This window comes from Pituophis catenifer, unplaced genomic scaffold, assembly GCF_029215685.1.
Source record: "Pituophis catenifer annectens isolate HBS135680 unplaced genomic scaffold, rPitCat1.0.hap2 SCAF_2, whole genome shotgun sequence".
Taxonomy (NCBI): Eukaryota; Metazoa; Chordata; class Lepidosauria; order Squamata; family Colubridae; genus Pituophis; species Pituophis catenifer.
Genome location: NW_027256882.1, coordinates 225,960,792 through 225,973,334, shown reverse-complemented (window position 1 = coordinate 225,973,334; position 12,543 = coordinate 225,960,792). Strand labels below are relative to the sequence as shown.

The following is a 12,543-nucleotide window of genomic DNA, read 5'->3' as shown; positions in this document are numbered from 1 at the left end:
ACCACTTCCTTGGATTCAGCCCTTAGAGAATGGAGGTTCAGATACTCACCAGGCTGGATAAGCTTTGAGCCAAACAGTCGCAGGAAGTGCTGAATGGTAGATCTGGGCCACATGTGCAGATATATTCAGATCCACCTAGAGCCTCTTCCTTGTCCCACATCAAAGAGAACATCTCTCCTCATTATGGTTACAGCCTATTAACTACTATCCAGGAAACACTGAATCCAAGTGCAGAATATCATAGCTTGTAACTTTTGTATTGAAAAGGTTTAAAAGCCACTGGCCCTTGAAGAAAGAGACTATTTTTTTTTAAAAGCCCTGTTTTTCACAAGAAATTGTTACCACAGAATCTGCTCAGTACAGAAACCAGAGGGTCAGCTACTTTAGCTTCTGCAGTAAGAAAAATCTGTAGGGTCTCTGCTTTCAAGAAATTGCCTTTCAAGAAACTGGCAGCTGCTGAAATAACTATATATCAAGAGAGGCAGGAAAATTAAGGAGGAAAGGTTGCATTCAGGCTGCCATAACTGGGCTTCATAAATCCCAATGACTACTAAATGCCAGCAAAGAATTCAAGTTTGCTTCATCTCTTTGCTGGCATGTGATGATTATCTAAATTTTTGCAAACTTAATATGGTAATCCTAAAAGACTGCATCAAAAACCTAAAAATTGCCATGAGACAGATTTCACCTCCCAATATGTATGTACATATATGCCTATCTATGCATCAAGTCTTTCAAGTCATCTTGACTTGTGGCAACTGATTGGATGAGTCGCTGGAGTTTAAAATATTCTTGGCAAGACTTTTGGAAGTGATTTGCCATTTCTGCATCCTAGGGGCTAAGAGAGAGAGATTGGCTCAGAAATAATCTAGCAGGTTTTGTACCTAAAACAGGAATAGAACTCAGTTTTCCAGTTTTTAGTCCACTGTTTTTAGCCACTGAACTGAACTGGCTTTCTGCAACGAATTGAATAGCAGACTTTTGTCTTTGACAGTTCTGTTAAAATATAAACTACAATGAGCTTTTAATAGGCAATTATAGGCAATTCAGCAGTTATTCTAGATTTACTTAAACTGCAAAAAAGAGGGCTTTTTTTAAAAAAATAGACATGTAATTTAGCCTTCCTATCTTTGAGTATCCATCCTAACTTCATCCATCCATCCATCTACCTAAACTTGCCAATTTTTTTTGCAGCCTGCAAATCCTCAAGATTATATGTGCAACCCCAAATCTTCAAACCCATTCCAAATTACATTGCTAAAATTGAAAGAGGAATAATACTAAATACATGAGTTATAATCCTATTAATTGAACTTAGTTAAGATAAATTTAGTTTTATTCCCCCTACTTTTTATTAGTTCTATGTTCAGTAATGTTTGGCATGCAACCAGAAGCATACTTCTGAGAAACCATATGTAGCCATTTGTCTTTTCAGTTCTCAAGATAGAAACAGCATAGTACTTCAAATCCCATTAGACGTAACCAGTATGGCTGATACTGAAGACTGTTAGAGTTTCAGTTCATCCTCACATAGAATACTGCTTGCTACTTACTGCTGTTCTGCATTGAATAAAAAATTGAATAAAAAAATACTGCTCTCGTGTACTTAAATGATTTTGCTAAGTTTGTTGGTTTCCTGCCCTCAGTTGACAGTTATTACTATTATTTTAACAGGAATATCTCAATAGCATTTTACAGCATGCTAAAGATTTTAAAGAATACCATCGGTCAGTGGCTGGAAAAATTCAGAAGCTTTCCAAAGCTGTGGCTACTTGGCATGCCAACACAGAACGGGAACAGAAGAAAGAAACAGAGAGGATTGAGAAAGAACGAATGAGAAGGCTGATGGTAAGATGTGATGTAACCAATCATGGAGACTGGCAAAATTAGTTCTTGTTTTGGGGATCAGAGGAGAAAGCTTAAAGGAAAAATTATATTAACCATGTTCCTTTAGAATCCCTTAAAATATTCAATCAAAATTACAGGAGAAAAGCAGATGATACACCTGGATTTAGAGCTGGGGTGTCAAACTGGCGGCCCGCACAGGCTACGCCCACCCCAGCTCCGTAAAGGGGGGAAATGTCGCAAAAATCACGTGACAGCCACGAGTTTGACACCAATGATTTAGAGGCAAGTTAATTTTTGCGGAAGATGGCCTCAAAAAAATAAAATGAACATAGGTGCAGCAGTTCATGACAGTTCCAGTATGCCTTGTGTTTTAAAAATCCTGGCAATAAAAATGTATTCTGGTGCCTTCCAGTTATCAAAGAAAGATTCAAGGGAGTGTACCCCAAGGACAGCTTTGTTAGTGGGAATCTATGTCTCCCCAACACATTTCCATCTTTATGTTGGATTACATGAAGAAAATAAATGGGGAAATGTTTATTATACAGTTATCTGAACCTGGTTCCCAGACATACTAAAATGATAATCTGATATATTTAGAGATTGATTGTTGCTCAGTAGAAATTTTTGTCATACCATAGCCTTTCTTTCAAATTCTTCAAACTCTATTATTTTCCTTCCCTTTCAGATATATTTGAATCATACTAAAAATTAAATGTTTCGGCTATTTGCTATTCTCAGGCATGTTTTGAAAATGAATAGTATATCAAAACAGTAGTTTGATCATGATAAACTTTGGAATGTCATTGTTATCAGTGACGTATGTTTAATTGAATTTTCAACCCAAATCAAGATTTTCCGAGAGTGTTTACTGTAAACTCCACACAGTGAGAGGAAAGAAGTATATTGATAGTTTTACCTGGTACGTTTATTCTCTCCAAATATTATTGAACTTCAAATCCCAAATCAAAGCTTCGTTTGATTACTGCTAGGAATTGTGGAAGCTGAAGTTCATAAACATTTGGATGCCCTCATATTACCCATCTCTTCTCTAAAAACAGTAGAAAACAAATGTCTCGCTAGACTCTCCACTGGTGCTTTGAGAATCATCACCATGTTGTATGTCTTAAATAACAATAAAGTGATCAGTTGATACCCCTAGATTAGGAAGTACAGTCTAATTTGTAGACCTGATTTGTAACTTCATTTCCCATAACCATTGAAACCATTGGAGTGTAACCTTTTGGCTTGCCTGGGCCACTTTGAGGGAAGAGGAATTGTCTTGGACCACATGTAAAATATATAACTAATGTATTTAAATAACAAACTTACTTTTTAAAAATATTTTTATACACCCTTGTTGGGCTGCAATACTAGCCATCCAGGACTATACACGGACCATAGACCACAGGTTGGATATGCCTGATTTAAACTAAAACATACAAATTGATCCTCTCCTTTTGAACTGTTTTATGCTGATCAGGCAGTAAGTTTTGACGTTACGTGAATTTTCATTTGCTCATGCCACTAGGCTGAAGATGAAGAAGGCTATCGCAAACTCATTGATCAGAAAAAAGACAGACGTCTAGCCTATCTGCTGCAGCAAACTGATGAATATGTGGCCAATCTGACAAATTTGGTGTGGGAACACAAGCAAGCACAAGCTGCCAAAGAAAAAAAGAAGAGGAGAAGAAGAAAGAAGGCAAGTAATAGAGTTCAGTTGTTACCAAAAGTCTTTTAAAGAAATCACCTGTTATGCACTTGCTTTCTTCCAAGGCATTTTCATAGAAGGTTTTCTCCGTTCTTTTCATGCACATAGCCCAGTGTTTCTCAACCTCAGCAGGTTTGAGGTGTGTCAACCTAGTACAGGTAGTCCTCAATTTACGACCACAATTGACCGCAAAATTTATGTTGCTAAGTGAGAAACCTTTAAGTGAATTTTGCCACATTTTACGACTTTTCTTGCCACTTTTGTGAAGTGAATCGCTGCAGTTGTTAAATTAGTAACATGGTTGTTAAGTGAATCTGGTTTCCTCATTGACTTTGCTTGCTTGTCAGAAAATTGCAAAAGATGATCACACGATCCTGGGACAATGCAAACGTCATAAATATGAGTCAGTTGTCAAGCATCCGAATGTAAATCATGTGACCATGGGGATGCTGCAACGGTCATAAGTGTAAAAAATGGTCATGAGTCACTTTTTTCAGTGTCGTCGTAACTTTGAGCAGTCACTAAGTGAACTGTTGTAAGTAGAGGACTACCTGTATATGGGCTGGGGAATTATGGGAGTTGAAGTCTGCACATCTTAATGTTGCTGTGGTTGAAAAATATTTGACATAGAGAAAGAAAAGGACACTCAAGGGAGGTATGTACTCTATACTTTCCAAACAGTCTTCTGAAAATAGGGGTAAAATAGTTAAAACCTGAGGTGATATAAGCATAAATGTTTGTTGTTGAATCCATATTAGAGGCTTTTGCTTTTATCTTCTTGGTAGATAGATTTTTGGAGTCTCCCACTTCTGAATGCTGCTTGTTATATCCCTGTACCTTGGGGAAGGGACCTTAATAAGCTGGGCAATTCTAATGGCAAGGGAAAAAATGGAAATGAAATGACCCACATTTCAGTATACTGTACATGCTCATGTTCCGTTAAAATCTGACCCTGGCTCATTTTATAAATTACCGTACATATTTTTAAATAGGCTCCTGAAAGAAGCATTTTACTGTGTTTTCAATATTTAAAATGGATTAATATGCAAAAATGACTCCTTTTTAAGTTAGCCCTTATCCTTTCATATCGTAAAATTGATTTTTCTTTAATAAAAAGAGATGTAAGGTATACTTAAAGTTGTTTTTAACATTCTTTAGGGTGACGTATATTTGATTGAACTTAGAATCATTAAATGGTAACACTACTGTCTAACTAATGAAATGTTTTTATCAGAACAAATCCCTCTTGCTAATTAGAACTATAGTTAGGAATATCTGTGATAAGGAACTTGATAATATGAAGTGTTCTAACTCATTGAAACACAAATATAACATGATGCCTAATACATAATCCTTATTATATGTGGGTAATTGACAGTTAGATTCACAGTCTAACACTGGTAGAAACTTAATAATTCAGGTCCTAACCAAGGTAAGGTAATGTCTAAGAATTATAAGCAATTCAAAGCAAGGTGTTTCTTTTTGTAAAATTACAGTATTCTGGTCTGATAAACCTTTAAAGAATTGTAAATGTGTTATCTAGCCTATCTGTTACAAATATTTCCTCATCTTGTTTGTTTTCACCTTTTCTTTGCTATTTTTTCATCAAAGGCTTAATGGTCTTCCGTTGCAATTTTATATGCTTGGGCATTATTCATACGTAGGATAATACGTGGCTCCTTTGTGCTTAACATCCTGCATGTGAAGTCCTGTTTAAACTCTCATTTCTGAGCAGCTCTTTAACAGAGCTAATTAAGAGGAGGTGTGACATTACAGGCCCTTTTTAATATATAGAAGGCCTCCTCTTAGTTGCTGAGACTGCTTGCTGTTAAAATAAGCTTTTAGGCAATGTACTATCTGGAACGAGCTCCCCCCAGAGATACGGAGGATCCCGGATCTGCGCACCTTCCGCCGCGCCTTAAAGACCTTACTATTTCACCAGGCCGGCCTGGCCTAATTTTCCCCCTCTTTTATAAAAGATTTTTAAAATTTTAAATATCTTTTAGTATTTATATATTCAATTTTAAATTGGTTTTAAAAGTTTGGGGTTTTAAATTTGTCGGGGCCAAAATTATTTAATTTGATTTTATTCTATTTTTTAAATTTTGTATTGTATGTGTTTTTATTGTTTGGCTGTGCACCGCCCTGAGTCCTTCGGGAGTAGGGCGGTATAGAAATCTAATAAATAATAATAATAATAATAATAAAATAAAGAGCTATCTGCTTTCTGCATCTGCCTGCCACCAGGATTTGCTTGACGTTGGCTTTCTGCCAGGTTTTGTGTAAATAGTTTTCTATATTTTGTACCACTACCAGGAAAAGAAGAAAACAAGGTAAATAAAAGCCAGAACAGGGTTTTAGCAGTTAGGCTAGAGACACACACCTGCCACCTTTCAGGTGTGTCAAAGACTCTAAAGTCTTTGATGCAACACAGATGACCACAACTCTCCTTCCTATTTGCCTGTCACTGCCCAACTAATTACAATTGCAGCCTTTGCTGCCCCTACCAACTTCTTGATGGGGTCCACTTCAGTGAGGTCCAGCAAATCATAGATTTCTCTCCATACCAGAGGGTGCTCCTGAGTAGGATCTCTGGTTAGAATTTTGCAAGAAGAAGCAAAATGCTTGTTCAGGTATTTGCCTGAATGCAGGAAGAGCTCAGTGGGGAGAAACAATGGGATGGAAACACACTTCCTTCTTGTTTCAAACCTCCATACCTTTAGGAGGTATGACTGAAATGGAACTTCTACTCAAACTCACCAATATAGTACCAGCAATTGGCATCCTCCTACAAAGAAGCTTAAGAGCCACAGTTGTGATAGGAAGCACTGCATTCCCCAAAAAGGGGTAGAGCCGGCTAAAAATTAATTCAGTGTTACTAAGATGATTATTTGAGGATTGCTTACACATTTAAATCATTGGCCCCCACCTCTTTTTAAAATCAATTGATTTTCGTTCCATAGAAATTATTTCTCCTCCATCCATTGCTAAAAGCAACTCGTTTGCAGAGTATGCATCAACATGTGCCCGCCTCTCAACCCCAAATCCATCTTTAAAATCAAATGATAATCTTTTCCCAACTCAGCAGAAAAGGTTCCTGACACTTATAATTCCTTTTTCTGCACATTTATTAGGAGTTAAGTCCTGCTGACCGATGAGTAGAGGTAGGGAGCATTAGTAACATTCTTCCTCCCATCCTGGCTTCTTCACTTCCCAACGTGGGCACATCTAGAAATGAAATTGAGTAGAAGGAAAACGCATCCCAAGGCACGGATAACAGCAGGAATTGCTGGGAAAAGTTTTCAGAGCTAGAAGCTGATAAAATTTGCATTACTGCAGTGTCCTCTCTACTTGGAGACATCTCCGAAGCTTCCATTTGGTACGGAGTGTGGTACTCTGAAGGTGGGGGAGATTCACTTTAGCAATGGGACATCTAGATTATGGCTGCTGCACTGGTTGCCATTTTATCTTCAGCTATAATTCAGAGTGCGTTTATTACTTCTAAAGCTGTATGGCTTGGGTCCTTGTGTCATACTATGGAACCATATTCTTCAAATGGAGGTCTGCTTATTTTGTGTGATTGGCTTGCAAGTGGATATTGCAGTTTCCATTCAGAAAGTAGCTGAAAGCAGGCCTTTTTGGTGTTGGCCCTGACTTTCTGGAATTACCTATCCCTGAGATGTTGTCAGGTCCTGCTGTCTTGGCGTTTGGAAAGGAAACAGGCCATTTGGAACTTAGAGGATTTTTTTGAACTACTCCTAAATATATTGGTTTTAAAACATACAGGCAGTCCTTGACTTAAAACAGTTTGCTTAGTGACCATTCAAAGATACAGTGTCACTAAAAAAAGTGACTTATGACCATTTTTCACATGTACAACCATTGCAGCAACCCCATAGTCACGTGATTTACATTTGGATGCTTGGCAACTGGTTCATACTTATGACGGTTGCAGTACCCAAGGGTCATGTGATCACCTTTTGCGACCTTCTGACAAGCAAAGTCAATGGGGAAACCAGATTCACTTAACAACCGTGTTGCTAATTTAACGACTGCAGTGATCCACTCAACAAATGTGGCAAGAAAAGTCGTAAAATGGGAGAAAATTCACTTAACAAATTTCTCACTTAGCAACATAAATTCTGGGCTCAGTTGTGGTTGTAAATCGAGGACTTCCTGTATATTGTGTATGACTATCCAGGGTCTGTTGAATTAGAAGTGGAATATAAATGATGAAATAAATGATAAACTGGATTCATTTTTGGATATAATTAAATTATGAACAAGTTCCAGTTTCTAAGGCATGATGTAATTATAGCATTTCATTTCCTGCTTTAAATAAGGGGACTAGTCTAGAGACAGTATGCAGTTGGAAAATGTATCATTTTGTTTATACTTAAATATGTAATCAGTGTGACTTCAGTGTGACTCTGAAAGGACCTGTCTAATTGCACAAAATTCAGTAAAGTGTTAGGTGTGAAGAAACAGATCCATACATGTAGAGTTCAAACTAGCTACTTTATTTTTCTGTGACCATTTCACAGGAATCTACTCAGACTGGCGTCTTTCAGCTGGGAAAGACTAGATAAGGCTCAATTTTTGGAGTGGGGTGGGGATGGAGTTAGACCTTGCCCTCTTCAGTTTGTGTAGCAAAAGTCCAAGCTAATCGCCCCTTGAGCCATCTTCTCAACTGGGGCATTTGCTTTCCGCCATCACTTAAGAAAATTACAATTTAAATATTTTTAAACAGAACTTCTGCTGAAATATTAACTATCCATGTGTTTTTATTTCAGAAGGTAGAAGACAACATGGAAGGAATAGGATCTGGACTTGGTCCTGATGGAGAAGTAAGAATTCTATTTTCCTCTGAGGAAGCATTTCAAAAGTGTTAGCTGTTACTTTTACTATAATGCTAAACAAAATGTCACATTTTATATTTCAATAAATTTGGGAGCAGTGGGGCAACAAGGTTAACACAAAGAACTATTTTCCTCAGCATGAATTATAGATATTTTTAGAAAGCAATAATCCTGTTTATAAATTATATTACAGATAATGAAGCCTCTATGTAACATCTTTTGTCAATAGTAGTAAAACCAATTATACAAAATAAGATCCTAAATTTTAAAAGTTCTTCAACAAAGGAACTTCAATCCATATAGTTCTCCCTTGGCCTTGGAATCACTTTCTCATCTAACATGCTCTTTATTGGATTTGCAAGGGGAAGTGAGAACTGAGAAAACTAACTTGCCTTTAATTTCTCATCGGCAGAAGCATCTTGTATATTCAGTTTTACTTACTATGTCTAGGCTTGTATATGCTGTATTTATTTTAAAATTGTATGTATTTTTGATATCATTATTTTCCTCCCTCATCATATTTAAAGGAGGTTGTAAATACAAGGTTAGAATGTAGAAAAAGATGGATGTAAATTAACATTAGCTTAATTGCTTAGATGTTGCCTTCTATTGATTGTAAATGATAGATTGAAGCATGAGGTTACCATTTATATAGATGCAGCATAAATAAGGAAAACTTTAAAGAAAATCCTAATGATCATGATTTCTTAATATATAATTTGGAGGTTACAGTTATATAGGCTAGGTAATAGTATATTTCATATTAACATCCATACAGTTGGCATCATTTAAAATTATATTTTGGAATCAGCTACAAAATATTTTGCTTTTGCAACATGAAAAAACACAGTTTTAGCTTTGCCCTTCATCAGTAAATTGGATTATTACAGTCTATCTAATCAGGCACATTAACATTAGTAGATTTACCGTATGCTTTCTTTTGTCATATGCAATAAGATGTCTAGTAAATTGGTTTAATGCAAGACACTTTGTCCAACACATCTAATTGAAGTTTTTAATGAGTACACTTCTACTTAATGAGCTATCTCACTAATGAGCGTGCTAGAATGCACTATAATAACCATAAAGTTTCTATGCTGATGTCTTATGCTAGAAATATGACACACATTATTATTTGAAACTTTGCTCCAAGATTACTTAAAATGACTGAGATGTTTTTATAAGCCATTGAGATAATCTGGTGTACAGTTATATCTGAAAGTAATCCCACTGCAGTCAAAGACATTGCATGTTTCCTTAGAAAGTCTCACTGAAATCAGTGAGACTAACTTAAAGGTCAATAGTAAGCTCATAGGGTTGAATTGATGAAGTGCCATCAAGTTAAGATAGACTCTTAGCAACTGCATAGATAAACTTTCTTCAACATGATCTGTTCTCAACCCAGCCTATTATATCTCTCAATGTTGCAATCATATTGCTGTTGTAATTCATATTGCTGTTGTAATTCGGTCCATCCACCATGCTGCTGATCATTTTCCTTTTCCTTCCACTTGCCCTAGCGTTATTAACATTATTAATGTTCCTAGCATTCTTAAGGAAGCTTATTCTTTGCATAATGTTTCCAAAATATGACAGTTTGAGCCTGTCATATTTTGAAAACATTATTTCCAAAACAACATTCTCCCAAGGGAGAATTTTGGATTGATTTGTTCAACGATCTATTTGTTTGTTTTCCTGTTATTCTCAAGAGTCTTCTCCAACACCAAAATCCAAAAGTGTCTTGCTTTCAAAATCCAACTTCCACTTCCATAGAATGTGCACAAGGAAAACCTTACCCAATCCTAGCATATGGCATTTTTTAAATTGTTAATGTTGATAGTTGATATTAAAAGGCAAAAATGGTGCACTAGTTCAGTATCTAGTCACTTCACAGGTTGATTATTTTACAATTAACATTAGTGTAGTCTTCCTTATTTTAAGGAAGACAACATGTAATCTCATGTTTTTTCCTGTGTTCCTTGATTTTGTACATCATTTGCATTTTCAGTTATCAAAGTAGCGTCATCAACGTAGGGCAGGTTATTTATTTATTTATTTATTTATTTATTTTTCATATTTGTATACCGCCCTACTCCCGAAGGACTCAGGGCGGTGAACAGCCATAATAAATACAAATACATATAGAAGTTAAAAACTATTAAGAAACAGATTAAGTAATTTAGGCTCAAAGATTAAAAAACATCCAAATTTATCTAAAGAGGTTTAAAACCCAATTTAAAAGCCAGTTTAAAAGCCAATTAAAAAGGGAGTTAGGCCAGACCAGCTTGTTGGAATAGAAATGTTTTCAGGGCACGGCGGAATATGCGTAAGTCTTGGATGTTTCGTAACTCCGGGGGAAGCCCGTTCCAGATGGTAGGTGCCCCCACAGAAAAGGCTCTCCCCCTGGGGGCCGTCAGTCGACATTGTTTGGCCGACGGCACCCTGAGGAGTCCCTCTCTATGGGAGCGAACTGGTTATTGATGTTATCCAATCTTAAAATCTTCTTCCAGTACTGTTTCCCTCATTATATATTCAGCATATAGATTGAATAAAGAATAAAAGGAGATGGGGAGGGAGGGAGGAAAGAAGGAAGGAAGGAAGGAAGGAAGGAAGGAAGGAAGGAAGGAAGGAAGGAAGGAAGGAGTACCTTCTCATCCTTTTGCCAAGCTGGAGCCACTTTTCTATTTGGTTGGTGTGTCCCTATCCTTTGTGTACGTTTCATATGAAGACAATAATATATTCTAGGAATCCCAGTTTCTTGAAGACATTCCACAATTCGGATCGATTCATTCAAGGTCTTTCTAGAATGGATGAACTACATGTCAATTTATTTTGCGCATTCTTTGGCTTTCTCAATTATCCAGGGTGCATCAGCAATAATGAATCTTGGTCCTCTGTCTTTTCTAAAACCAGCTTGAACATCTGGCGTTCCCTTTTCTGAGCAAGATTGCATGATTAGATGATCCTAACAAGTACTTTGCTAACATGTGAAATAGAGAATTTTATGCAATCGCGTAAATCTCCTTTCTTTGCTACTGGTAACTCTTCTAATTTGTGGGCCAATGTCCAGCTTTTGTCCAGATTTGCTGGCATAGTTTGGTTACAACCATTATTGATTCTTCTGTTGCTTGTAATATTTCTGTAGATATTCCATCAGTTCCTGTAGCTTTCCAGCTTGGTGATTGCTGTAGTGCTAATTTCATCTTCTGCCATTAGAAGTTCTTATAAATTCAGAATATCTTCCAAAGTATTTTTAGATGTTGGCATCTGGTTACACTCAGTTTCAGTGTACTACTTCCATCTGTTTGTTCCTCTTTGGATTGGTCACTATCTATTCATTGGTGTCCAATTTAAGGTTGGAAGCTCCTTCAGACATCTTTCAAAGGACTTCCCTTGTTTTTGGTCTCTCTCCACATTATATTCCTCTACCAAAATTGTAATACAGCTCCTTTGTCTCTTTTAACAGTTCTCTGAAATTGTTAATTTCCTTCCTGAGATCTTTGTCTTTCTTGGCTTCTCTTCTCTTCCTGGCAGTGTTCACCATCTGTTCTGATATCCAGTTTGATTTCTTCTGTTTCTTGGTATTTGGCAGTCTCTTTTCATATTCATTCTTGATGTCTTAGATTTCATTCCTTGGCTCCCTATAAATGTGCTTCAGGCCTTCGTTGAAGTTCCCAATGTTGTTATTGAAAATGATGCATCTGTGGTCAAGCTCCTGTGTTGGAAACTGGTTGGCTTTGTTCTTCGGCTTTACTTTGATTTGGAACTTGCACATAAGCAGTTCACATGGTCTGTTTCAAAGCCTTTGATGATGTCTTTGCTGTTATAACTGAGCTCTTTTATTTCCTTGTACCTTGATTTCTGTGTGCTCCTGGCGAAAACCATGTACATAACTGTTGTTTTGTTGTCTGAAGAATTTATTAATAATAAAGGCATCATTAAATTGGCAAAAATAGATAATTCACTTTACTTCTTCATTTCTGTTTCCTAGGCTGAACAAGACAGCTGTGTTTTCCTCCTTACTATTTTAACTTTGGCATTGCAATCTCCAAACTGCAGATTGTTTCCAGATCTTGCTTGCCTATTCTGTCAATTTCAGATTGAATTTGACCATAAAACACCTACACT

The 12,543-nt window shown here is 36.7% G+C and overlaps 1 protein-coding gene across 5 annotated transcripts in view; it reads left to right on the top strand.

Annotated features, from left to right (window-relative positions):
• Positions 1–12,543, top strand: part of SMARCA2 (SWI/SNF related BAF chromatin remodeling complex subunit ATPase 2) — a 118,377-nt gene that overhangs the window by 41,277 nt on the left and 64,557 nt on the right. For all 5 annotated transcript variants that reach the window (XM_070938625.1, XM_070938626.1, XM_070938628.1 and 2 more), the window contains exons 9-11: positions 1,675–1,848; positions 3,377–3,547; positions 8,350–8,403. In XM_070938625.1, the coding sequence (XP_070794726.1) occupies positions 1,675–1,848; positions 3,377–3,547; positions 8,350–8,403 (399 nt within the window). The remainder of the gene's footprint in view (positions 1–1,674; positions 1,849–3,376; positions 3,548–8,349; positions 8,404–12,543) is intronic.